The sequence below is a fragment of the Suillus plorans genome (assembly GCF_016647745.1).
Source record: "Suillus plorans strain S12 chromosome Unknown HD556scaffold_4, whole genome shotgun sequence".
NCBI lineage: Eukaryota > Fungi > Basidiomycota > Agaricomycetes > Boletales > Suillaceae > Suillus > Suillus plorans.
The window spans coordinates 843,017-869,193 of record NW_024537388.1 but is presented as its reverse complement, the minus strand read 5'-3'; the positions used below and the strand labels follow the sequence as shown (position 1 = coordinate 869,193).

The 26,177-nt window shown below is 44.9% G+C and overlaps 7 protein-coding genes across 7 annotated transcripts; all 7 read right to left on the bottom strand.

The window, feature by feature from the left end:
• Positions 1 to 3,130: 3,130 nt before the first annotated feature.
• Positions 3,131 to 3,761, bottom strand: HD556DRAFT_1303854 (uncharacterized protein; the record flags this gene model as incomplete). The annotated part of the gene is made up of 2 exons (XM_041299628.1): positions 3,131 to 3,154; positions 3,258 to 3,761. 2 exons carry the CDS (start codon positions 3,759 to 3,761, stop codon positions 3,131 to 3,133), a joined length of 528 nt encoding a protein of 175 aa, XP_041166212.1.
• A 5,252-nt stretch (positions 3,762 to 9,013) lies between these two features.
• Positions 9,014 to 10,819, bottom strand: HD556DRAFT_1303853 (uncharacterized protein; the record flags this gene model as incomplete). The annotated part of the gene is made up of 1 exon (XM_041299627.1): positions 9,014 to 10,819. One exon carries the CDS (start codon positions 10,817 to 10,819, stop codon positions 9,014 to 9,016), a length of 1,806 nt encoding a protein of 601 aa, XP_041166211.1.
• A 609-nt stretch (positions 10,820 to 11,428) lies between these two features.
• On the bottom strand, positions 11,429 to 11,803 carry HD556DRAFT_1196236 (uncharacterized protein; the record flags this gene model as incomplete). The annotated part of the gene is made up of 1 exon (XM_041296281.1): positions 11,429 to 11,803. A coding segment is annotated over one exon (375 nt), but the record flags the coding sequence as incomplete, so codon positions are not given.
• Positions 11,804 to 11,907: 104 nt separating this feature from the next.
• Positions 11,908 to 13,977, bottom strand: HD556DRAFT_1437598 (uncharacterized protein; the record flags this gene model as incomplete). Its single annotated transcript, XM_041305722.1, has 1 exon — positions 11,908 to 13,977. The coding sequence occupies one exon, from the start codon at positions 13,975 to 13,977 to the stop codon at positions 11,908 to 11,910; it is 2,070 nt and encodes a 689-aa protein (XP_041166209.1).
• Positions 13,978 to 16,615: 2,638 nt separating this feature from the next.
• On the bottom strand, positions 16,616 to 17,170 carry HD556DRAFT_1226528 (uncharacterized protein; the record flags this gene model as incomplete). The annotated part of the gene is made up of 2 exons (XM_041297083.1): positions 16,616 to 17,066; positions 17,124 to 17,170. Coding segments are annotated over 2 exons (498 nt in total), but the record flags the coding sequence as incomplete, so codon positions are not given.
• A 744-nt stretch (positions 17,171 to 17,914) lies between these two features.
• On the bottom strand, positions 17,915 to 18,785 carry HD556DRAFT_1195011 (uncharacterized protein; the record flags this gene model as incomplete). Its single annotated transcript, XM_041296258.1, has 3 exons — positions 17,915 to 18,286; positions 18,339 to 18,467; positions 18,525 to 18,785. Coding segments are annotated over 3 exons (762 nt in total), but the record flags the coding sequence as incomplete, so codon positions are not given.
• Positions 18,786 to 20,286: 1,501 nt separating this feature from the next.
• On the bottom strand, positions 20,287 to 23,995 carry HD556DRAFT_1330688 (uncharacterized protein). The gene is made up of 15 exons (XM_041301731.1): positions 23,936 to 23,995; positions 23,799 to 23,870; positions 23,698 to 23,739; positions 23,190 to 23,647; positions 22,912 to 23,130; positions 22,657 to 22,839; positions 22,397 to 22,593; positions 22,143 to 22,347; positions 21,928 to 22,088; positions 21,773 to 21,869; positions 21,539 to 21,718; positions 21,287 to 21,484; positions 20,896 to 21,231; positions 20,802 to 20,843; positions 20,287 to 20,756 (listed from the first exon to the last, which is right to left on the bottom strand). Exons 4-15 carry the CDS (start codon positions 23,643 to 23,645, stop codon positions 20,397 to 20,399), a joined length of 2,634 nt encoding a protein of 877 aa, XP_041166206.1. The 5' UTR covers positions 23,646 to 23,647; positions 23,698 to 23,739; positions 23,799 to 23,870; positions 23,936 to 23,995; the 3' UTR covers positions 20,287 to 20,396.
• Positions 23,996 to 26,177: the final 2,182 nt, after the last annotated feature.

Below are 26,177 nucleotides of genomic sequence, written 5' to 3'. Positions count from 1 at the left end.
TCGATTGACAGAAAGGAATGACGGTAACGATTTTACTGGAAGGTTGTTAGGTCCAATGATAGAGATTGTGATGGTTGCAGCGAGAAGAGCAGGAGGATGAGGGAGCAGTTTCCCTTCAATCATTGCTGCGATATCGGGTGTATTTAACTGGTAGGTTGAAACATTTCCACGTACTCCGCTATTTAGTGCAGCAGGGTCCCAGTGTTTTGTGCCTTTCTGCTGAGGATACAGCTTGATGACGTAGACCGCAGGAAAATATAGGCCCACTAATAAACGTTCCGGTAGATTGAGAATTTGGAGTTCATCTGGCACTTCTCCTACCCAAAGGCCGTTGACAAGAGATAACACAGGAATGTTGCCGGCTTGAAGATCGTCGAGACAGTTTGAACATATACCTCCCGACTGTCTGTCATCGGCAGTAAATATTCCTGGTGTGTACAGCAGCATGCCAGCTACAAGCTTTTGAGCTGGATGTCGGTAGACAGGTGTGAGCAAGTGTCGGTGAGGTATTTCGTCCAAATATACATGATTCATTTCATCGATGAAGTGCTCTTGTGCGCAAGAGATGCAACTCGCTTGATGAGTGCGGTAGTTACCCATACGATCAATAAACCTTGCCAGCGCCTGTTCCTTGACGGTTTCGTCTGGATTATTAAGAAAATCGGAATCGGTAGTGCTGTCACCGTCATGCGCAGCGAATTCTAATCGAGCGCGTTTGAATCGACCTTGTCTGTCATCCTGCTGCCTTTCTTTCTTCCGATTATATGCTCGTATTACCACTTTTTGCATTTCAGCTGAACCGCGAACGACTTCCAGAATATCGGCTCGTCGACGTTTTGTGGAATAGGAAAAGCTATTGGCACCTTCGGTGATTATGTCCTTGATGGTAAGGTGTTCCGCGAACTCCATGATTTCTTCAATGGTCAGAGCATGTGATATCGTATCCGCATGTGCGGCACTGGATGAGGTGTCGTTTTCCTCGACAAGAGAACTGTTTACTGGAAAAATGTCAGGCTATCTCCTACAGTAATCTCGCGCATGATTCTCACCACTTGCTTTTGCCGCTATCTTTGATACTTGCGACGAAGCTAAAGCCTCAAGCTTGGTCATCTTTACTATCTCTTTGATGATCAATTCACTCTTCATATTTGCCTTCACTTTGTGTTTCTGTACTTCGGTGAACAAATGAACCTGAATAAGTAATCTGAATCATACTTTTGCGACCTTTTGCAATTGTGCGCGGCTTAGCTGGCGAAGTGTAGCTTCATCGGTGTTGGTTGACGACGGACAAGACATTTCGTCGTTGGATGTATCTCACGTCGGCTGATTAATGGTCTTTCGTTTTGCGCAGTGTAGGATTTAATGGTCAAGCGGGGACCGATACATGCGGAGTCGATTGGTCAAGCCGAGATCTCGGATAGAGATCAATAGAGACAAATAACTAAGTAGGACATACTCGATATTTTGGTCGTTGACGGTCTGGATATCGATGCTCAAAACCAATCTTCGACATCCAATGCTAGTCATCATGATAAAGGTCGAAAAGATGTTGCCGCATCCCTTTCTTATTCCTATCGAATCTCACACCGTACATGGGCTCGCAAACGTGCAAACCTCAATAGTCACACGGCAATAGCTGGATGGATTTAGGAGTGTCAATAAATTTCTAAATGATTTAAAACGCGTAGGCATTAAGCTGTAATGAGAATTCATGTCACCGTCATCGCAAACTATCAACAGCGCACCACAATTTATTACAGTGCGCTGTTGATTATTGGGATGTCAGACGGTCGCGATGGTCACGTGAATGTGTTGTGTTGTTTACGACCACAGGTCACGCTACATTTATATGACCTTGCTTCGCAAGGTAATAACTCTAGTTGGTATAATGATGAGTCAGCAAGAGCTGCGTATGGCTCATGGGTCAGGTGACCCTTGATGACTCAGCTAGACAAGAGTGAGAAATGATTACATATTGTGTACGTATGTTTATAAAATCTGTGGCTGATGAATTGACTGGTAACATAATGACATAGGACGCGTGTTTAGTGATTTGTAAGCTTTCCCACAGGGTAACCTTATGCAAACATATTTTTCACAGTCACCTGATATGTGTGAGAATCTGTCTGAGTCACCCTCATGGCTGACTAAGCAAAACTCATCGCAGGAATAAATGTACAAAAATATTCAATCCGCTCGCGTACAAACTCGTAAAAGTGAAAAAAAAGCGAAAAATATTCCCTTAGCCTCAGTCTGACTTCAGGTTACAGGGAAAATGATTTCATAGTGATTCTAGGGCATAGGGGCTCATAGGAGAGTATCAGTCATCCATGCACTGAACCAGTTTGGTGCAGGTCATCTGGTGGAAACTGAGAAATCAATCGTCCCCGATTGCAAACTTTCAGGGGGAGGGGGTATTTCAAGAACTAGCTAAGCTTGGTTCATCTTCTGTATCAGGAAAGGGGTATCGTAGTGGGTCAGTCATGATATGGTTTTGAGGCATGGGTGGAAGTTCCCCTTGAAAATCTTCCTGCTGAACATCCCGTAATCTTTCTTCTATCTCATCGAGGGCGCGATTCAAATCTTGTGCTGTTATGAATATGTATTCGCATGTAGGGCATCGCCACCTGAGAAGGTATGCACCCCTCCTTCTTTCTCCACGATAGGGTCGCAAGTCTACCTGGTAATGTAGATCTCCATGTGGATGCATTTCTCTTGCATGCCACGTAAATGAACTTCCTAACCGATCAATCTGACTTTCAGCTATAGTCAGCTGGCTTCGAAAGTGTTCTTCGTTTGAATATATCTGACCAAGGCGAAGGTATTGGGTAGGTAAGAAGCCAGGTTCAGGCTGAGGGTTTGCCTCCAAGCCTTGCTCAACTCGTGTTGCACGATTCATCATTCTCCAAGACAAATTGTGGTACTTGCGCAAATATCGTCCTCAACAATCTCCAAATAACGTGTATGTTTGCTTGCTAGAATGTATAGAGCAAGAGCGTAAATAGTGTACAAAATGAGTTCCAAGACTCGCATAGCTAACTACAGTCGTTCTGGTACGTGTTTGGTTGGTGAAGAAAAATCTTTCTCGCGTAAGTATACAGAAACGCGGACAATGAAGGAACAATGTATTCTACCAGAAAAGATTAACTAGTGGCTGAGAAAATGGATGTACAAGTCAAACTGGATTCAGACAGTGGGTCTAGATTCCTAACATGTCTCAGTAGGTCATCATAGCGATGATCCTGAGAGCTCCATACCAAAAATTCACCTCCAAGTTCCTCAACACTATTACCAAAACTCTCACTTCCTTCCACCTGCTTCTGAAAGTCTTCAAGAGACGGCGCAATTGCGTCTGGTCCTGTGGCCTTGGATGACGTGAGGCGATTGGCATGTTTCTTGCACCAGTGTGCAAGGCGAAGATGCAAAGGGAGGGAAAGGATACGGGCAGGTAAAGTAAGGCGAACGGGTGGTGGAATGAATTCATCCTTGGGCTTGTAGTGCAGTGGAGTGACATGCACAACTAAGACGTCTTTGTACTGCACCACTATTTCCGAAATTCGGCCGGTGAAAACCTGGTAGCATGGGGACTGATCTTCTAAGCGCACGATCTGGCCGAAAAAAATAGACGAGTGACAGCTGCCGCACGCCTGCTGGTACGTCCAGTTGCGTTCTAACACACAAGTGTATGGGTCCGGCTTGGTGCGAATGGTAGGGTACCGGTGGGCGGAGTCAACAAATGTGCGGCGGCGGCGGAAAAGCATTGTGATAAAAGAGAGAAGTGATTTGTGAAAAAAAGAGAGTGATATTGAGTAGCGCTGTTGTGTACTAGCGGAAAACTGAGAAACGCCTCCAAATTTTGGCGTCCTTTATATGAAAGTTGAGCAGGGTCTTCAGGGACTAGAAATATTACTATACTTGGCGAATTTGACAGTCCCTGCGATCTAGCCCCTAATGAATTGTGAATGAAAAAGGTGCTGTCTGTTTTTATTAATGCCGCTAGGGTTTTAAGTTTTTTAAGGTTTGCATTCTTCCTGTTGCCGAAATTAAAGTTCAGTCATTAATTTAGGTTCCGGCTCAATTAATTGTCCTTCAGCGCGCAGTAACCAGTGAAGTAGTAGGTAGCATCTATGACAATGTCTCCTTACAAGCCGCTTGTATCCCGAATCCCATAATACAATTATAGTCAGTAAATATCCAGAAAATAGAGTTGAATGTGAACAGTGTATGTGATGTACAAGTAAAGCTAAGCAGGCCGCTTGGGTTTCATACAACAAATGTTCCTCTTCAGACATACCGTTCATTAAGAAAAACTCTGGGAAAACTAGGGAAAACTAATCTAATGGGAATGTTACCCACGATTGGACTTCTATCTTTTCAATTTCTTTCAGGTGAGCTTCTGCGTTCTGGGCCCGTTGCTCTAAGGTAGCGCAAATTGGGCAAATCCAGTTAGGAAAATTTGGTAATGTATCCTGTTCTTCTGGGGTTAATGGATCGGTAAGGTATGCGTTCCCAGGTTCCAACAAAATGTCCTTACTTCCTTCTGAGTGTGTATGCTTCTCCAATACGTGACCGATCCAGACAGCTGTGATACGAAGTAAGTTAGCACGAGCTTTCTGGCGCCACGTCTTCAACTGCTGTGGAGAGTAACTGGTCCCTCCTTCACTATTCAACTGGTCCATCAGAATCAGGAAGAAGATGTTCCTCTTCAAGTTCTTCAATTCCTTGAGAAAGTCTCCAAAATTGACGCGAGTTTCTTGATATGTATGGCAACAATCTAAAGGCAGCGACTCCACGACGGGATATTGTACCGTCCATTTCACTTAATACATACGATCCTCCCTGAGTTCGCTGTTCCACTTTATAAGGGCCGAGATAGCGGGGTTTGGTCTTTCGGTTTAGTTCCTTCTCTATCCGAGTATTACGTACCAGTACCAGATCTCCTGGTTGATAAGCTTCCCGTCTTAATCGCTTTGAATACCTTTTCTCAAACTGCTCTTTCGATCTGAACTGAGCTTTCTTCAGTGTTTCTGCTGCTTGCTCTAAGTCTTCTGGACGTCTTTCAAGCTGGCGTATCCTAAGTGCTAGCAATTCAACTGAAGTCATTCCACTCTTGAAACCATCTACCATAAATGTAGCTTCTGCTAAATCAAATGGCAAAACTGGGTGTACTCCGTGAACTAGGTAGAATGCAGAAAATCCTGTTACCCGACTTGTGGTAACTCGGTCCGCGAACAAAGTTTGGGGGATCTTCTGAGGCCATTGTGTAAGGTTTTCATTACACGCCTTTATTAATGCTTCTCGCAATATGAAATGCCCTCTTTCAACTACTCCGTTAGCCTGAGAGTTGTATGGTGAAATTGTAACATGTGGAATGTTCACTCTCCGCATAAGGGCTGAAAATGCTCCTTGCACCTCTGGTCCGTTATCAGTAGTTACTTGCCCAATGGCTCCATACCTGCAATAAAGATCTTCCCAAAAGAATTTACTAAGGGCCTGGCATTAGGTGCTCTCAAAGGTCGTCCTTCTACATATCGTGACAAGTCGTCCCTAGCCAGCACAATATATTTGAATCCCTGAGCTGGAGGCATATGCATGATGTCGATGTAAACTTTCACGAATATTGTAGATGGGGTAGAAACTGTAATAGGAATATGCATTTTGGTAGTGCTTCGAATTTGACAAGGGTGGCATGACTGTACATGATGCCGTACATCTGAAAATAAGTAGGGCCAGAAGAACCTAAGCCGTACTGTGTCCCACGTGGCAACTTCACCCCTGTGTCCAAGTTCTTCGTGTGCCTGATTCAGAATAGTCGCACGCTTTTCCGGATCAAAAACTACTAGTAAGGGTGGTCTAGCCTGCATTCGCTTATACATTCTCCCGTTCTGCACAAAGAATTTGACAGCCTTCTTCAGGAACCTCTTCTTTGCTGAAATACTTGCAAATGAAGGAGCTTCTAGAGTAGTTAGGAATTTGAAAATGTCCTTCAGGTTCTGTTCCTGCAAACTTGTTCCCATGAATACAATTGAGGGAAATGTTACCTCTTCCTGATGTAATACTGTAGCTCGGAAGCATGCCTGAGATACTCCCATATATAATGCTAATTCATCCAACCAAGAATCATCCTGAACCTCAATTCTTTCTCCTTCACCTAAACCTCTCCTAGACAAAGCATCTGGTCCTTTGAATCTGGTAGCTGGGACATGGATAAGTTTGAAATCAAACAAAAGGATTCCTTGGATCCAACGATTGATAGCTGCATTTGGCTGAAGGTCAGGTTCATTGAGCATTCCCTTGATATACTTGGCATCAACTTCTACATGAAGAACTTTCACACCAATAATGTACAGACGGAAATGACGAAGGGCTCGGTAAAGTCCGTATAGTTCCAGCTTTGGTTGCGAATAACGGGCTTCTACTTCATTAAATGGTAACGATCCGTATCTAGCCAGTTGCTTGCGTCCATTCTCATCATCCTGGGATAAGATTATCCCCGCTGCCATATAGCTAGAATCTACTGATAAGGTTACTGGTAATTCTGAAGTATAGTCAATTGATCTTAGGGCCGGTGCTGAAGCAACTAATTTCTTCAACATCTCAAAAGCTTCCTTACGTCTTTCATCCCAAATGAATTCTACGTCCTTTCTCCATAGCTCACTCAAGGGTCTTGCTAGGGTAGAATAGCCTGGGATCCATATACGTACAGTACCACACAATCCTAAAAATGCTCTAGCTTCCTTTGGAGTCGTTAGATCAGGCCAATTGAGAATCTTATCTACCTTCGTCTTATCTGGAAGACGTCCTTCAGGGGTACATGTCTGTCCAACAATCAAGACTTCTGGGAGACACAACTGGATCTTAAGTGCTGAGAATGTAGCACCAGCTTCCTTGACACGATGCATAATTCGATGAACATCTAAAGCATGTAACCAAATGAACTTTCGTATTCCTGGGTTTTCTGGCAAAATAGCAGGTTGGCCTTGCTCATCAGGAAATATAGTTGTGGGACCTTTGATAGGAAGATCATCTATGAATATGTTGGCCTTGTCAGGAATTTCATCCTTGAGAACAAACATCATGCATTTCTGGAATTCTGCAGGCGAGTTTGTAAATCCGGTTGGAAGCGATGTAATGCGAAGTAATCCTAAGGGGGTTAGGAATGCAGTAAGATCTCTACTTAGTGGGTGCAACTTTCTAGCATCAAATCCCCAAAATAAGTCAAATACTGTATAACATTGGGCTCCTGCAAAAGGTTCTACAAAATCGTCAAGAATTGGTGGTAATCCAGCATCGCAAATTGTAACCTTGTTCAAAGGCTGCAAATCATGAACTATTCTAAGCTTTCCATTCTTCTTAACTACGCAAAACCATCGTGATCTATATGCCGATTGACTAGCTTCATAGACTCCTGCATCGATTTTCAACTTTAGTACATCTATAACCTTGCTTCGTATTCCCGGTGGAATTGGGATATTCTTGTATTCCCAGGGAATATGGGGAACAGTAGGAATAATATAGGGAGAGAAGTATGATTCCTTCAGAGTACCTCTATCTGTATCTTCAAATGCTAGTGCATCCTGGTGTAGCCACATAATATAGCAAAAAAGCTTCTCCTCCTCAGGACGTAAGAATCCTTTAGCATTGATATTCAGAGCTTCAAGTCGTTCTACAGTAAGCTTCTTGGTAGGAAATATATCTGGGGGATTAGGAGATAGGGGTACGAGGGTATCTAAAGGGTTGTTTGGGAATTGTCTCACCACTTGGGCTTCCTGGGGAAATACTCCTGGAACTGGACGTACTTTCTTGTCCACTCGCTTGTACATTGTGAATGAATTTACATTTTCTGAACTAGCCAAACTGTATTTGAAGGGGTTGTCAGGGGTCCAAAACATCCCTTCATTCTCATGTCCATCAAGGGTCATTGCCCATATTGAATCTCCAGGCTCAAAATGAGCCTCAACATTATCGGTCCACATGGTTACCGTATCTTCCTCATTACTTGCAAACTCTTCCATGGTTGCAGAATCATATGAGTCTGCACTTCCTTCCTCAATCTCTTCATAATCTTCCAGGGTGTTACTGGCTCGCGCATAGAGTCCGTAGCTTGATTGCATAGTTTCCAAAGTTCGTACTTGGAATGACATCGGTTCACCAGACCGGTTCTGTAATGTATGTGTGACTCGTTGCTAAGTGTAAATTGCGTGAGACTAGGTTGTCAGGCAAGGTTACGTGTCGCAAATGTGTTCTAAGCTCGCGGGCTGGTAGTATCTGTTTCGCACTTGGTATATTCTTGGCAATGTATTTCTTACGTATATATATGTGAAAAGATTACAAAGACTTGGCTAATCAACAACTCGTTTTTCAGGCTACAAGACCTAGGGAACAACAAGTTGTTGTATACTAAGTCTAGACTAGACTTAGGTCGAAAATAGCTTTAATAGACACTTAGTCACAAATCCTTGCAATAAATTGACACCAATATTTCAATAGACTCCTGTCTCAGACAAGGCTTAGTAACAGGGGAGGGGACAAAACAAACAATGTATGAATTCTGTAAAACTGGTACAAGGCTTATGTACAATATACAACAAAAATCCAAGTGAAATTGCAATTGTAACAAGTAGTAACAAGTAGAAACTAACACGTTCACACGTCACAAACAAACAGGCACGAGAACGATCAAAAACTATTCATAGTTTGTACAAAAATAGCGCTACTTCGAAGACAGAATTCAAAGACCAAATCAAACATATTCAATCCAGGCACGCAAATACATGTACAAATAGGCGCAAAAAAAAGAAAAAAACTAAGCAAAAGACTTCGTAATCAGCGATTGAAAAACATACAAGTACATAGAGTTACGCAGATACAAGTACAAGTAGGTACAAATGCAGACAAATGAGATACGAAGATAACAGACAGCGAAGAAAAGAAGTTCCAAGACTCGAATCCCTACCATGAAAAAAAAGAATGCTGAGATCATTTGAAATGAATAAAAATAGACACATACCCCCTATTCCAAAATGTATGGACCAACGCGCTGAGTATTGAAGCAACGTTGGGCCTGGGACTCAGCAACACACAACAGATAGTTAGAACTAATGTTGGGCTTGACGCCAGTGCCACGAAGGTCATCAAGGGAGTAATTCTGTAAGAGCTGGTGGACAACGTCCTCGTCCGGAAGGGAAAGTGCAAGAAGGTCGTCAATCGTGTCAGCGAGTTGGAAGTAAGAGTAGAAACGGAAGATGCCCGACGTGGTGCGAAGCGTCGCGGCCTCGTCGATGGTGAACAGCGGATTGGATGAAGGACATGCCTGTAAAAAGAAAGCGGCGCGGTTGACGTTGGCAGGGATGCAACGCACTCCATCAACAACAATAATGAAAATAAGGGAGAGGAGAGACTCCTGCGACTGGATGGGGGTAAGTGTCGCATGCGTGAGTTGCAGGATGGTGCATGCAGAAGCGCGCATGTTCTGAAGCTCGTACATATGGGTATGAAGGCGAGTGCGTCCGCGTGGGACGGCTTTAGAGTAATCAGGGGTGTCATTATGAAAGATGGAGCTAGGGCGAGCGATGTGAAAACCGGCGAGCTCGAGCCCCAGCTCACGGGTAGCTTGATCGGCCATGGCCTTGGCCAAAAACTGGCACGCAGAAATGAGTCGGATGACGAGCCTGGCGTCATAAAGTCCTGCAAATGGAAGGGGATCATACTGTAATTTGTCCGTGGTAAGTCCGAAAGCAACGGGAGTGTTCCGAGGGAGGATGTCCTCGGACTCATCGACCTCGTCGAGCGCGTCAAGGGTTCTGTTGAATTTCAGGGATGGGATAAGTGCGGGCATCGTGCGACGGGATTGCGGGTTAGCGAGGTCTTGCGCGAGATGTGAAAGGCGTCGGTAGACTAACGTTTGGGATGGGAGTGTGAGTGTGTCGTCCTCCCCATCGGACATGGAGGAGGAGTTGGTGGATATGGATTCCTCGGAGGAGTCTTCATCGTCCGGAATGCCTTCCGCATCAGTGTCTCCGCCGGAGGTGTCCTTCATGATGTTAGTCCAGCCTTCCGCAATCGGAAGACTCACAGGTTTCAATGCAGGCGCCTGAGACACAGCAGCGGGACTGGGAGGAGGAGTAGGTGGTACCTTCCGGCGCACAGCCGCTTCATCATCAGTTTCTTCTTCTTTCTTCAATCTCACCTCACTTCTCTTGAACTCCATAGTAGCGCTAAACGTGTCCTTCGTGTCTTGAGCAGGTCGAAGAAGGAGGGAACGTTGGATCCGGGGGTCAAAAGTAGGATCGGGACGCTTCGGGTCCGGAATATCCGGCAGGTTATCAATATCCGACGCAGTCATATGCGCCAGATCCTCGAAACTGATAGTAGGTAAAGGGATAGTTTTATTGTAAAACTTACGAAACTCTATATCATAGTCGGGGAGAAATGGACCACTAGTTATACAACGGGCAAAGGCCATGGGAGTAGGTGAACGAATTGATCGAGCTTCCAAGGGAAGCTCGATCGCAGGGATATTAATATTACCATATTGGGAGATTAGTTCGGGTTTGGCAAACTTCGCACTGATTACTATACTAGGTAAGAATTCTCCCACGTGCCTTGCATCATCTCTCAGATCTTTGTACTGAGAGCTATTGAAAACTAAGTAATCGGCATGATGGTTTCCATCGATTGAATGAGCATTGAGCACGTTGGCAGTGTGCCTAAACGCGTGATGTCCGGGATGTGTGAAACGCACGCTATGCGTGGTACCGGCATAATCGGAAATTTCCGGATTAGGCTGGAAAAGTGTGATGGATCGGCTAGGAGGCATTATGTATGGGTGCTTTGACTTGCCGACTTTTTCAGAATTTTCCTGCTCCCCTTTTATAGATTCTGGTACTGTAGCACTTTCCAAATTATGTAGAGTACTGTTCATTAAGTCCAAACAGTTGTCTACTAATTTCGATACTTGTCCGACAATATGGCCTTGCATTTTTACTAGAGTCCGCCTACAGTTTGCATGGATTGCGTCATTCGGTATTACTAAACTTTCCGGACTTGCGGAACGAGTGATTGTACTATTTTTAGCTACTTCTAAACAGAACGTGTGATCTTCGGTACCTTGGGAACATGTAATGTTCCAGCTGTTTGCCCCGTGGTCTCGGCTCTTTCCATTTTTGGAAGGCGTGACCAATACTTCGGATATCTGATCGTTAGAGGGGCTATGTCCAAATTCTAACCAAGTCCCTGTACGTCGCTCATGTATAGATACTGCATTATGTATTTGCCAGGGTCTACCTAATAGAATATCAAATGGGACCGAAGCACCTACATAAATTTCCGCTATTGTAAGTACTGATCCTATTCTAATGGGAACTTGGGAAACAAGTCCCTTGAGATGTCCCGTGCTGCCGTTTGCGTCATGTAATGTTAGTGTTTTGCTTCTATTGATAGGAAGTTTGATGAACTTTTCATACGTGTCTTCGGAAACTATATTTAGCTGACTACCGGTATCTATTACCGCTTTGAGATTGCACCCGTCGATCATAATCGGCAATTCTATTAATGCTTCCTTTGCCTTCGCTTCGAAACTTTCCGACACTCGGAAGCTTCCGGCCTCAAGTTCATGTGCTCTATGCACGTCATACGCCAGGTGAACATCCTTTCTACTTACTGTTTTAGGCTTTATTGACTCGGCCAGCAACCCCGACAGTTCTTTGGATACTCCAAGTATTTCTCCCGCGGTAAGTTCCACCGGTACGTTGAGAATTCTATTTAGAACTAACTTGGCGCTGATGCCATCAGCAAGTTCTGATCTCCTTATTCCCGATTTAGGTTCTATTAACGGATCAACTACCTTTTGAACCTTCGTGTTCTCCTTAGGTGCGTCCCATATCTTTTCTCTTTCTTTTCCTCTTACTAACTCTCTAAACTTTCCTCTTTTAGGGCATCATCCTCCATGACGACGTCGTCATCTTGCGCATCGTATCGCGCCCTTTCTTCTTTGTTTGGAGGCGGTGAGCTCTTCTCATACGCCCCAACTTTCCAAGGTTCGTTTTTCCTTTCTCTTGTTTCCATTCTTCCTGGAAACTCTCCAGGTCTGGCCGGTAAGTTTTCCTTTTCATTCCTTGTGTTCCCATGAGGAACGTTCACTGATTCATATATCTTTCTAGGTTCTAGCACTTTAAACTCGCGCGCCTTGGGTACTGTTGGTTTGCCCGGAGGTTCTGAAGCTTTTTCCGGCTCAATTTTCGTCGGCGGAGCAGCGACAGGGGTTTTATTAGGTTGTTGCCGGGCAACAGGTGCATACTGCCTTTCTCTTCTCAATTCATAACGCTGATGTTGCTCTTTTTTTAGTTCCGCTCTTGCGTCTCGTCCCTTCGGAGGATATACACCATCGAAAACTTCATTCCGCCGACGGGTTCCTTCTTTCTCTGTCCGCACTGCCGGGTAAGTTCTTACTATCTCTTCCTCGCCGTCCTCCTGACTATCATTTCCCAAAGCCCAACAATTTTCTAGATTCTCTTCTGATTCACTTGCGCTCTCAGGAGCCTCCCTCCAAGTAACAAAGTGAGTTTTCGCTGATCTTTTCCAATTTTCATACGCATTTACTAATGTTCCTGTCCCCCACTTTCTTAGGGGCACTCCTTCCGGCATTACAAGGTATATGCCTTGCTCCGTCCGCCTCAAGGATCCATTAGTAAGTAATTTTTCTATCTCCGAGCACCTTGACACAACATGACCCTTTTCTCCACAGCCAAAACATGTTACTTCCATAGAATAGGGGTTACTGTAGTTAGGGGTAGTAGATCTATTGCCTGTAGTAGTACTATTGTTGATATTCATATTGTTTCCCTCCCTTGGTGTGAATCTGGCTGCAGGAAATCTTGAGTCCCTAAGTCCCATATAATGTTCTTTTCTCCTTCTTTCCATGGGACTTTCAACAATATCCCTAACTGATGGATCTAAAGTGACAGCTTTGTAGTATAGGGTGTTATAGTTAGCATCCCCTATCTTCATCCGTCCAAGTTGTTGAATCAAGTTCTCAACTTCCTGGGTGTCTTGCTTAGCCTTCCTTTGCTGCTGTACTGCTCTTCTCGTCTTGATAATAGGGGTTTCTTCCTCGTCAGAGCTGAGATCATCAAAGCGAGTCTTACGTATAAGAGGCTTACTGGTGGGTAAGTGCTTCTTATGCTTTGCTTTCTTTGAAGATTTCACTCTTTTAGGGTATTCTTCCTCCGAATAAGAGCTAGAATCTGAGTCCGATTCTGAATCTGAAGAACTGTTCGTGTCTTCACTGTCAGAGTCCTCAGTATCTGAATATACTAGATCCGTGTCAAAGCGATCCCACTGCAGAATCTTTTCTGCAGCTTGTGACACATCAGCCACCGAGAAAGGGGTTGTCATGTCTCTCAGGGGTGTTGACACCAATAGTCGCGTTTCAATCTGGGCACGTAACATTTTTGGAATTCCTTTCCAAAAGTAGGTAGCATGATCATTGCTAGATATCTTATTCTTGGCTAATAGCCATCCTCCTATGATCATAAATTTCCGAGTGTACTTCTTCCACTCCGTTAGGGTCCTCATAGATCCTGACCGATTCTTCTTAGCAAAAGCAAATAGCTTGCGAACATTGTATCGCTTGACATCTCGATCTGCATCATAGAAACTGCTGAGGTCTGCTTTCAGTTGGTCCCAGTCATTACTCCTATAGCTTGGCAAAGCCTCAATGAACCGAATAACATCTGTGGAACAATACAGGGTAATATTCTCACACTTCTCCTGATCAGTTGTAATCAAATTCAGGTAGCATAATCTCTCGTATTGGCGAATGAATGTCTTCACTTGGTGATACTTTCCTTTGAACTTGGCAGGGGCACGCTTGCCTCCTGGCAAGGGTAAAGCAAGGGGTATATATGCTTGTTGTGCTACTTGCACAGCAGCAGGTTGAGCAGCAACAACAACAGTAGGGTTTGGTGGTGGATTCATGATAACAGTAGATACGAATTGTAATGGATGCAAATATATGTATCAGTTGTGCAGGCGAATTAGTCCGAATATACCTAAGGAGCTAAAGTTTCAAAATACCACCCCTCGCGGTGGGCTCCAGTAATGTCTTCTTAGATAGATGATCTATAGATAAACACCTATAAAACCAAATATCTCCACGGTCAGCGATTCAGACAAATACCAATGACTGATAACGTGGTCGTTCGTGGGTGGCTTGCCTAGCTCCTAAGATACAGTCAGTAGAATATGGCTCGCACAAAAAGTCAGTAGTCAGTGATCAGCAGTCAACAGTCAATCCACCAATATGGATATGAAACACAACGATGAGAGAAAAACACAGAACTCAGTCAGTCAGCGATCAACAACAACAACAACAATCACAACAACACAGACAACAACAAACAAATCAGGAAACACAGTCACTCTAACAATATAGAGATGACACAAAACAAACAGACACTCTTCCTAACACTTCACACAGCAACAAGGATTCGTACACAAACTTAGTGCAGCAAGTTGTGCGGAGTTACAATGAGAGTCCCCCTCAATACAAAAACAGGTGAAACTACCGTCAGGCCTAGTCAAGCCTTTGTAGCACTCTTAGCCTAATATTGAACCTGCTGCCAAGGAACTCACAATGAGTATTAAACAGACTCAGGAACGGGCGACCTTGGACTTCAATACCAAGTCCCCTTTTCAATAGCTAAAGTCTAACTCGCAAATGACTACCCTCGATCGGTATAACACACAGATGTAAGAGGTCAGGTATCACTGTCAACACCTAAAGTCTCTCCACTAGACTATCAGAGTCTTCCGTGGACAAAAGAGACAACACCAAATGTCGGAACTTTTTTTACGGCATTTTAATCGATTAAAATGGTCTAACGACGCGGACCCATTACCATAGATTATGATCAAACAGTCAGCATTTTAATGAACCTCGCGCCATTTTAATGCACGTGAACATGATGATATAACGGGTATTTTAATGGTACCCACCGAGTATTAGTGGGCATTTTAATGGCGGCCCTGTGGTCTGAATGCACATTGTAAGGTTGTCAACTGAGGTCTTAATGTCGTGATAATCATTCCAGCAAGGTGGTGATGAATGTTCAACGCATATCAATTGTTATTGTGAGACAAATATTAATCTACATTATGATATGCATGGTGAAAACAGAAATGACTCCCCTCGCCTCCGTACTTGCCCGGACCATAAAGCCTGCTCATGACCAACAACCGACATAGAATAAGTGCGCTCTGGACACGCAAAAAAATGAGATCGAAAAGAGATAGGTAACACAAATAAAGTGCACCTTGAGTTGCTGGAGCAAAACGAGAGCAGCAAGAGTAACAGAGTGACGAGCACGCCTTGAGTTGCTAGAGCAAAACAAGAGCAGCAAGAGTAACAGAGTGACGAGCGCGCCTTGAGTCGCTGGAGCAAAACGAGAGCAGCAAGAGTAACAGGGTCTAAGTGATGATGCTTGGTGTGATGGGGGGGCGCAACCGACTCTGGACAGGCAAAGAGATGAGATGGGAGGGAAACGGACAACATATAACAAAGCACACCTTGAGTCACCGGAGCAAAACGAGAGCAGCAAAGGTAACAGAGTGATGAGCGCGCTTTGAGTCGCTGGAGCAAAACGAGAGCAGCAAAAGTAATAGAGTGATGAGCACACCTTGAGTCGCTGGAGCAAAACAAGAGCAGCAAAGTAACAGACGGATGAGCGCGCCTTGAGTCGCTGGAGCAAAATGAGAGCAGCAGAAGTAACAGAGTGATGAGCGCACCTTGAGTCGCTGGAGCAAAATGAGAGCAGCAAAAGTCACAGAGTGATGACGGGGAGGTTGAAGGCACCAGAATTCTGGACATGCAGTCTAAAAAAGATGAAATGGATTCAGAAGGGAAACGGGCAATTTAAAATCAAGCGTACCTTGAGTTGCTGGAGCAAAATGAGAGCAGCAAAGGTTATGTTGGAGTGATGAAGGGGAGGCTGAAGGCACCAGGACCAGATGGGAACATGGACGTCGACATTGAGGAACAAAAGTGAGTTTGAATCGTCAACCTAAGCACTATCAATGATAAACTCAATGACATAAAATAAATTACCATGTTAGGAAATAATCATAGCAAAAGGGCTAAATTGGCGACAAACATGTATTACTATAGGCATCTGAATGGCCACAAACTCATTGTAATGCAATATCCATGCAATCCTACTTTCTATGTTTGAATAATGGCTGAAATAAGGAGGAAGCTCACTATCGTCAGTGATTCAGATGGTGCTTGACGGAAAGCACATCGAGCTTGTCATGTGCTATTATGGGATACAGCAGGGCAAGAAGACTATGACCGCTTCAGATCTTATCAGTTAGTTCAAGACATATTGTTCTTATCTGCTTTGCTGTCGACTCACCGACTCTGGACAATGTGCAGATTTTTGAGGTGATGCATTTCTGTGCTGGCATTCCCATCATTCTTGCTGGCTGCAAGAACGAACTCAGACATGACCAACAAGTGATTGACGAGCTCAAGATGACGGACCAGAGACCTCTAGTGAGAGAACAAGATTGAGAGAGCCAACTACTAACACCGTGAAAATCTCGGCATAAACCCCATCTAGCGAGAGAACAAGATCGAGAGAGCCAACGACCACCAATGACTAGGGAATGACACAGGTGTACCCGTGGGTGTCGCAAGCATCACCCGCACCCGCACCCACACCCGCAGGTATACCCACACCCCCATGGCGGGTGCGGGTCTCATGGTGGGTTGGTGGGTAGTATAGTGGCAGGTGTGGCACAACAGTGCCCGCATCGACTGTGTGGACAGACGAGTCCATGCTGCTGCGCCGCGAAGACGAAGAAGTACCTGCGCTTGTCGCACCAGAACCCGTTCTGAAACTGTCTCCTCCATAACGGAAGGAGTGCCAGGCATGTTAGATGCGCTTGGGGGCTTGGTGAGGGAGGAGTGCTGCGCACGAGCGTCGTGTCGAGAGCGCTTCCAAATAATATCGGATTTCATACTAATGGGACGAGCAGAGCCGTGAAGCTTATAGTAGAGGCCGCATCTGTATGTATATAAGAGATAGGTACGAATATAGAAGGAACAACAAATGAGAACTTACGCGTTGCAAACAGTCTTGCCTTCATCGTCCTTCCTCCACAAAGGAGTTGCAACCAGGACTCACCACCTCCACAACTCGGACGAGTCCATACCCTTCACGACTAGTTGTTATTAGCAATCTTCACGATCTGTCCGAGGCTTGAACTCGACCTTTCGCGCTGGAAGACAGGCGCTCCTACGACATGATAGAATTGGTGATGGGTTTGAGGCGCCAGTCTAAGAAGAGAGAATTTTGCCTGTATCCGGTACACAAACAGGTCGTCGTTGGGGTTGGCATTGGGATGAAGGCACAGTGAGATTGCAAAAGCTGTACGAAGGAGCAACACATAGGTAACCCAAACACTCGGATTACAGTAGAGCTAGAATCTAGTGATTGTGTGATCAGATCTTAATAGCAATACTAGGGAGACAGAAGTATCATGCTACAGCGTGACATGAGGAGCGGCGAATAGTGGTAGAATCACTGGCCAACGTCTGACTCTTGGGCTTCCTCCTGCCCCTGGATGCCTTTGCCTGAGGTTTGGCAATAGTAACAAGCCCAATAGCTGGTGATACGTCCTCGCTCTGACCCTGGGCATCCACCAAAGTCTCTACACATGGTGCCATAGGAGTTGAAAAACACGGAGTTGAAATGGAAGGTTGTAGGCTAGTATCAACTTGAATGATAGGCCCCGGGGCTGCGGCTTCGGACTGCGGGACTGCGGCTTTGGGTTGCGGGACTGCGGCTTTGGGTTGCGGGACTGCGGCTTCGAGTTGGGGAGCGTCAACGGCTGTCTTAGGTTGCAAGGTTGAAATGGTTGCAGCTGCAGCTGCAGTTACAGTCGGATGGATGTTAGCTGCCTGTACCAGCAAGTTAACATATTCCAATGAGTCTGAATCATCGTTTGAGTCTGAATCACTGGCGTCCAGCGCGGCCATAACACGATCAAGTGATTCAGTGACTTGCTCCATGGTGCACTGAGTGTCATTGGATGGCTGCGTCTTGACAGTACCATCAAAGACGTATCCGTTGATTTGCTCGACGACCGATTTGATGCGCTGGTGGTTCCACTTAACAACGAAGAATTTCTTGACTGTCTGAAAGAGGGAGTGATACGCGATCGAGGAAATGGCACCAACTCCATCACCCGAGAATTCCTGGTCTGGGGACAGGATGAATATGATCTACAGGACATGATGAGTATCAGCTCAGTGTATATTCAAACTGGGACCCTACCGATGTGACGCTAAATGCGATCAGGCCAGGAGTGCAGCTTGTGAGCTTCCACATCTTAGCGTAGGAAGGTGGTCCGCCACGTGCTTTGGAATACAATGACATCTTTCCGCATACCGCAACCTTCATAGCCTTCAAAGCAACATATGAGTAGCCAGATCCGCTGTTACTAGTATAAACTGACCTTACCTTTGCGATGACTATCCAGTTCCTGAAGATTTTCTTCTCGTTCACGATATGATCGGGGTAAAGTATGGGCGCCTTGAAGATATCATAGGCCTTGCCTTTGCCTGCTTCCCATCCGATCAAGTCTGTGACCTGTGAGAGGGAAGTTCGGTTGTATTTCGAAACGAAAAATTCATTGGGCATGTTGAAGATGCCGCCTGCAACAGTACGCAGGCTGTTTAGAAATGATGAGCGAGCTTGCTGCATTCCGCTCCCGAACTGATTGAAGTATTTATTATAATATTAAAGCCTTGAAGTGAGAAAAACTGCGCACCTGGTTGAAGAATGCATTTGTTCGCATCTGAGCGTGCAACGTGTGGTCAATGGACGCATAGAGTTCAGCAACGAGTGCATCCTTTGCTGTAGACTTCTTCGCATAACGATTTGGATTCGAGAAGTCGACTGCAGGATCAGGACAGTCTGTTTGAAAAATAACCTTGTCAGGGAGAAACATCTCGGTAGTTAATGCATATTTTTTCGCCAGGCTTAAAATGAGCTTGTCAACATCATTCGTCGTCGATGAGGCAGGAGCTGAGACAGCAGATTCTGATGCGGACAGTATCGCAGATGCTGTTTGCGACATTGACGATACCCTAGACGACAATGTTTGAGGGTGTTTACGAGAACGTTTCAGCTGTTGTGCAGCCAGAATGCCATTGCTCTCATTCAGAGATGCATTCCGCTGCTGGAGCTGCCCTTGTTGAAGCTGGAGATATTTGATATACTAATGTATTAACAAGTATGTTAGAATTTAGAATATGTGATACGAACAAAAGCACAAGCGTACCTGTTGGTAGTGTTCAATAGAGGCGCCACTGCTCGGTGGAGCCACAGGCTGACATTGGGTGCCTTCATCTGCCGAGTCTGAACCTGAATCAGAACTGAAGGATATCGAATTCGAACCAGAGTCAGACATTGAAGGGTGTTGAGAGGTGGGTCGTCGCAGGGTGTCAAGTCCGTCTCGCAGTCGGTGCCATTTTATGCAATCGTGTTGAGGCCATGAGGCTGCGACCAACAAAGTTAAATTGAACAGTAATTTACACGCGATGAGGACGTACATAATAATCATCGCAACATGTTGCAGGTCGATGTGTGATAGTACACGTTTCAAATCTACACATCAACACGTGGACGGATAAAGTCTTACGATTCAGAAATAATGAGGTCACTTACATATGTAAAATGAAGAATGTTTGACGAAAGGCTGTTTGTAATTGCCGTGCATGGAAAGGCCCATCAGAGCAGGCTGGACCTGGAAACCGACATAGACGTTAGCACAGTTGATGGTCCACCAAAGTTGGGAAATAAGTTCCTTTGAAGAGCGTGTGCTCCAAGATACCCTTAACACCGCCTAGACATCAACATGGTAGTTGTTCGGTTGCCCGAGCTTTCCATCATGGCACTAAGACTCGCGCACCATAATGCGACAGCGGACTAGAGAAAACGCTTTCGACGAAGAGTATGATGATGGGGATTATGTCACGGAGTGGTGTATGGTATATCTATATGTTTTGTTAGTATATTTTCTTATACAAAGTTTACAGCTCACCAAATGTAGGTTTGAAGCGGCCGGTGCTATTTACGAAGTGGTTAAGATGAGGTGTGACTTTCTTGGATGTGAGTATGTGCGTGATGGATGTTGCATTTTGTCGGACGGTGCTTGCGAATATGTGACGTTTGCATCTGTACTGTGGGCAGTCAAATAGGTAATGGTCTCGTCAGTTCCTGGGCATATGGGACAGTGTGAAGTGTCGCTCTCAAAGGGATGTGGCAGGACCTGGCTTACTTACAGGAGCAAATTTGCGGCTCTCAAGCCAGTATTAAAGCGGTAGTGGATCAAGTGCTTGGTTGATCTTGTAGAGCCTTGACTCGAAGAAACATGTCAGTATCTACAGTGTGAATTACAAAGTAATCTCCGTCTGTTTCCGGATCATTTGCGAGAGCAGCACCCCGAATGATCGATTGGACAGAGATGATTTCAGAGGATATGCGAGGTTTGGCTCGCACACGCCACAGTCCCATGTCATTATCTCGCCTTCGACGACTACTGGCGATACCAACATCATAAGGATGAATCAGCGCGAGAGGGAAATCAGTGTTGCCAATCAAGCAGCTGAACATGTACACGAGGCGAGCGAAAAATGGTTTGTCGGCAGTCTTCACGATGACGCAGTCATACCTTGGCAATCCATAGAACTTCGGGTTGCACCGAAGTAAATCTCAGTGCAGGCGCCAGTTGACTATTGATTCGTAGTTGACACGCAAGAAATGAAACACTGTTATCTAATAGTAGTGTATTAGTATAATGAATTGAATGAGAAGTAAATTAGCATACCATATCTTCTGTGCGCAGGTGAATACACTTTCCATCCGGCAATGGAATATTGTGCTGTGGTAGAAAGCCATTTAAGAAGCCATTTAGCTTCATCCGAAAGTTGGTGAAGGCCCTGTCAGTTCCGTGCGAGAGCATGATATCGGAAAACGAGTGGTTGCCTTGCCTCGAACCTAAATGAGCATGGATAGTAGTAGATTCGGGTTCCCCAGTGTCATCCAAGTCCAGCGCTTCATGAGTCTCTGGGTCGCAAGTGTTTCGTTTGTAGTACTCGTCAAGTTCATCGAGTTCAGTGCGCATAGATGTTGAGGTCAGAAGCCATTCATCATAGTGCAGAATCTGTAACAATAAAACAAGTCTGAATCTGCATGACAAATAGTTACAAGTAACAAACCTGAGAAGCGACGTTCTTGAAATTTGTACGTTGAAGATATATTTTTCGCAACGAGCCGTGCATTTTTTCATTTGGTTTGGTACTGTAGTTACGTGTCGCACCTTTCGATATGATATCGTCGAATATGTGAGAGACCAAATGTTTCTTTGGAAAGTTCCAATTTTTGAGGGTTTCAGGCTGTGATTGGGCAATATATTCCTAGTGATGTGTCAGCTGATCATCATCGAAAACCAGAACAATACAGTGACTTACGGCCATTATCTCTGAGAACTTTTGCACTGCCAACCTCCCAGCTGCGATTGTATGCTCTGTATGCACTTCTAACGAGGCATAGATATCAAACTCGATGTAGTGGTGAATGCAGCGAAGGAGTAAGTGTCCCAGTTTACAGCGGGACGAAGTAAATATATCCTGTGCGGCAAAGACAATCATCTAAATAGTAAGTTTGTGTTAGTGCCGAAAACCGCTTATAATGTGCACATGAACCTTTGACAGATCCCCGAGAACAGTACCATCAGTGAAATCCACTGCGACGACAGACGAAAAATGTGTTAAATCAGGCCATCGCGGAAGTCCATCAAAACTAGTAGGACGCTGAGTCAGAAGTAGCAACAATGTATCATGGTAATCACAATACATACTTTTTGTCGAGTTTGACAGCTGCATCGCGCCCGAGGTCTGAAATCCAAAACTTAACTTCCTTCCACAAATGATCGCCCCATAACCCTTCCTCATTTGTGTGAAGGCGGTCGAAAGAAAGTGCACGATGAACGTCGACGTGACGAACTCTCGAAAAGACATTCTAACAATTGAATTACATCAGTATTTGATAGATATCACAGCAGGAACTGCATACCTCAACATTTCGGAGCGAGAAAGCCTTGAGATGAGCCTCTTTTTCCTTCTCAGAAGGCTTCAATCTTGCAGTGCGAAGTACATCTTCAGATTGGTGGCGTGTGCGAAACTCGTGGGTAGCAAGAACGGACTGCTCGTCTTGCGGAACCAAGCAAACTGGACACGGGAATTTTCCCTTAAGTCCACGGATCAACGCCATGATACATCTACAATTTATACATAAGCCTCACAATAGTAAATGCATGTGGTACTTACTGTTCTTCATAATCAGCGCTTAAGATCAAAATAACAGGCCAGAGACGACGTTGGATTCCATCTCCACACTCAAACCAATAACCCGTATTCGAGTGCTGCGCAACTGAGGCAAGAAGCTGGTAAAATGACGTGTGCCAGACAGCATTTTTGAAGTCGACGTAGTTCTTCTTTTTCGCATGTTCCTGATTCTTGACAATCTAAATCAATACGGCAGTTAGCAATACTAATACTAACCCAACAAGCTTGTCAATGCAACTGACAATGGGCAGCCAACCGACGACGCGACCACCTCCCAAGGCAGTATTGTTGTTGCGAATGTGAACAGGTAGGTTGGCAATACGCGCAATAATTGGGTAGCCCTTTTGGGTCCCAAATGACGATAGTTTACTCTTGTCGGCATAAAGAATGTATGCCAGTGGTTTCGCATCTGAGGGAAGCTGGGACTAGTACAGTTACAACGGTTTGACATTGTACTATTAATTTAAAACAACAATAAAACAAGATTTGAAACATACTTGTGCATTCCAAAATGCATCAGCAGTCCATGGTTCGTCAATGAAACGTACAAACCTCTCTCCGTCGAATTTCGAGAGACGTTGAGCATCGAATACGAAATGAGGCGCGAGATATTTGTCTCGCAATAAATCGAGTCCCCAATCCCAGAGAGGGCGGTAATGCATCTCGAATTCGTGCACCTCACTGTCAAATGGAACAGACACTGTATCATTCTGAAACTGCGCACTGATAATCAGTTTATTATCATGTTAGTATTAGTACATGAGACAATACTCACTCTGGTATAACGTTGCGAAGCAAGGTTCCATAGGGAGCGAACCTCATCGTGATTTTGCAGCGTGAACTTATCATTGCCGCTAGCAGATCGGTGCACGAGATCCAGAAGGCGATTGGTTTGATCCTTCGTCATCGCAGCTTCAAGTGCAATCTCTGCTATTTCGAAGTCTAGCCGCGTGCGGAAGGGTTCCCAAGGTGTATTGTTACGAGGCACAGTATGTTCTGTCATGCAGCTGCGGGTGAACTCAGAGAAGTGATGTACAGTGGAAGAAATTTGGCTGTGAGGATGATACTCGACTTTAATATCATCGAGCTCAGGATTGGGCTTGTTGGGACCAGGATCAGGCTCATTGGAACCAGGATCGGGCTCGTTGGGAGCAAAATCGGCCTCGTGAAAGTCAGGTAAGGCTGCGTCATGGTCCACTGGTGGGTATTGTCGAGGCGATGACCCTTGCATCTCTGATATTGACAGTCTCAGTACATAATCAATCTAATTAAATTGAACATACCAACATCTGGATCTGGATCTGCCCAGATCGCAGTAGCGCTCACTGTATTGCGATGAGAACAATTAGAAACATAGTACTATCATTGAAACATAAGGGCCCACCTGCAATAGATGATTGCGCATCCTCCAAACGTTGTAGATTATTGCGAATCTCGCGTCGCTGCCTTCGAAGTTCTGTATGGCAGATATCAACTATCTATTGAGTGCATGATTGAAAGACGACTGATTTGAGCACTCACCTTTCTTCTTGGCCTTCCGAACTATATCAGCAAACTCCTCGTCCTCCAGCCGTTCCTTTTCTTTCTTTGCACAAGACTTTGAATGCGATCCTAACCCGCGCGCACGAACATTCGCCCCACATCGATCACATGTCGCGAGTTCTGATGCCCGTTGCTTTGACTTAGGCATTGATATCAAGTAGCAAACAAGCGACGAACAAGCTGATGGTTCAGTAGATTATTAAAGTGAAAGGCTGTTAGTAATGGAGTACATACCAAAAATCAACTGTTAAAGACAAAACAGACGATGATCAAGGATATGTTTCGTTCGAGTGTAATATAAGATACTTGGCAAAACTGTTGAGCGCAAATGCGATAAGTTTTGGATGGGAAAGAGTCTCGTTCAGACTGACTATAGACTCACAGATAGATAGCAGGAGAGAATTGATTCAGACGAACGGAAGTTGTGGGTATGCGATTTGGTGTACAGGCGATTCAGATTCAAGCCGAATGAAACAAGACAATTGAATCAAGGATGTCGTTTAAAATAAAGAGTATAGATGAAAACAGCACAAAGAATCGGAAACGAAGCGATGTACAGAGCCAGAATTGTTGGGTGGGTTGATGCACGTCCAGGCTATTAGGCCTTAGGCCTTAGGCATAAGTCATCGTACGAGTCATAATCTGAATCAGGATGATATTGAGACTCCGCCTAAAGCATCGTAATTCAGATCACAATGACTTTGCGGGGCATCGTAACACGTGACCATTACAATGCCGGCAAAGAATCTCCGACAAGGAATGATTGGGGAAATTACATGAAACTAAGAGCTTGTCCAGTTCGACGGCTCCTGCACCAGATTTGACGAAGATGATCACCTTAAAATTGTTAATACACATGACGGAAGATGGATCGTACTTGGTTGAACTCTAGGACATCTACTATAGTACTTAGTAGGCACTCATTTACATAACTTCCTGTTCTTCGCGTTCTCACAAGTGCAGAGTCTTATGTAACATCTCTTTTCTTAACCACAGAACTCGAATCCCGGTTTCTCATCCCGATCTCTCATTCATCGCTTCATAATTTGAACCCGCAGTGACCCTGCCAGCCGCGGCGCAGCGACAAAGTCGAGAAGTTGATGCTCATTCTCGTCAATACTTCCGACATGCATTACTCGGTCGATATTTCATATCATTTTTCTCTCACTCACTCCTTGTTCCGGGTCCTTGTACACGACATTGACAGTATCTTTTTTTTTATTCATCGACATAAATAAACAACATGTATCTCGCCGGTTTTTCATACCCGACCATGCAGTATACAGTTGGTCGTAATCAATTCAACGTGCTCCTGTAGGTTCTGCCTAAATTTCTGCCATCTGATAGCAATAACAATTCTGCCAAATTGTTCAGAATCGTGCCCATACTGAGTGTATGCAGCATATAAAACCTGGTCATCGTCCTACAGTGTTCCTCCATCCTCAGAGATATCATTTGAGATCCCCCTCAGAAGATTTCATATCACCTTTGCACAGAAATGCATTTCTCCTTCCTCGCCATTGTCGCTGCTTTGACAGCATCTATGTCTGTTAGTGCATGTAGCAATTTGGGGGGATCCTGCAGCACAACTGGAGATTGCTGTTCAGGCTTCGTTTGTGCACCTGGCATGAGTGTGAGCAGGTCGCTGTGCAACCACATGACTCACCTGCGCACCTTAGAGTAATGGACCTTCGGTCTGCCAGCCGTAGTCGACTGAGCGGCACGTCGCAACAGTGAGTCATTTCGCTGTTTTATTTTCTACAACCTCATTTTTATTGCAAACACACTAGCGTCCAGCTGTTAACTACAACCAACTCGAATGTGCCAGCCATTTTGGCCATGGAAACTAAAGCCGTATACAGTGATACGAGAATACTATCTATGACTAAACGTAGTTACCTATATGGACTCGTTCAAATCTGGTCATGTCAACGAAAGTAGCATTGACCAGTCGTATGTGTTTGGGTCGTAGGGCTTAAGGCCTAGACTGCAAGAATCGCACTCTCCCAGTACATGTATCCCACATAGTTAAACCTTCGTTTGTTTAAGGCTGGTCATGAGTCCGTTAAACGGCTATCGCAGCCTGCCCTAATCGCAGGGCACGGACCATTTACTCCAGTCAAAATAGCTTAAAAGGAAGAGCACCTACGTAGAACTAGAAGTACGAGCGGTCGGGGCAGCGTTCAAGCCCCCTGACGAGATCTTTCGCAGGATCGAAACC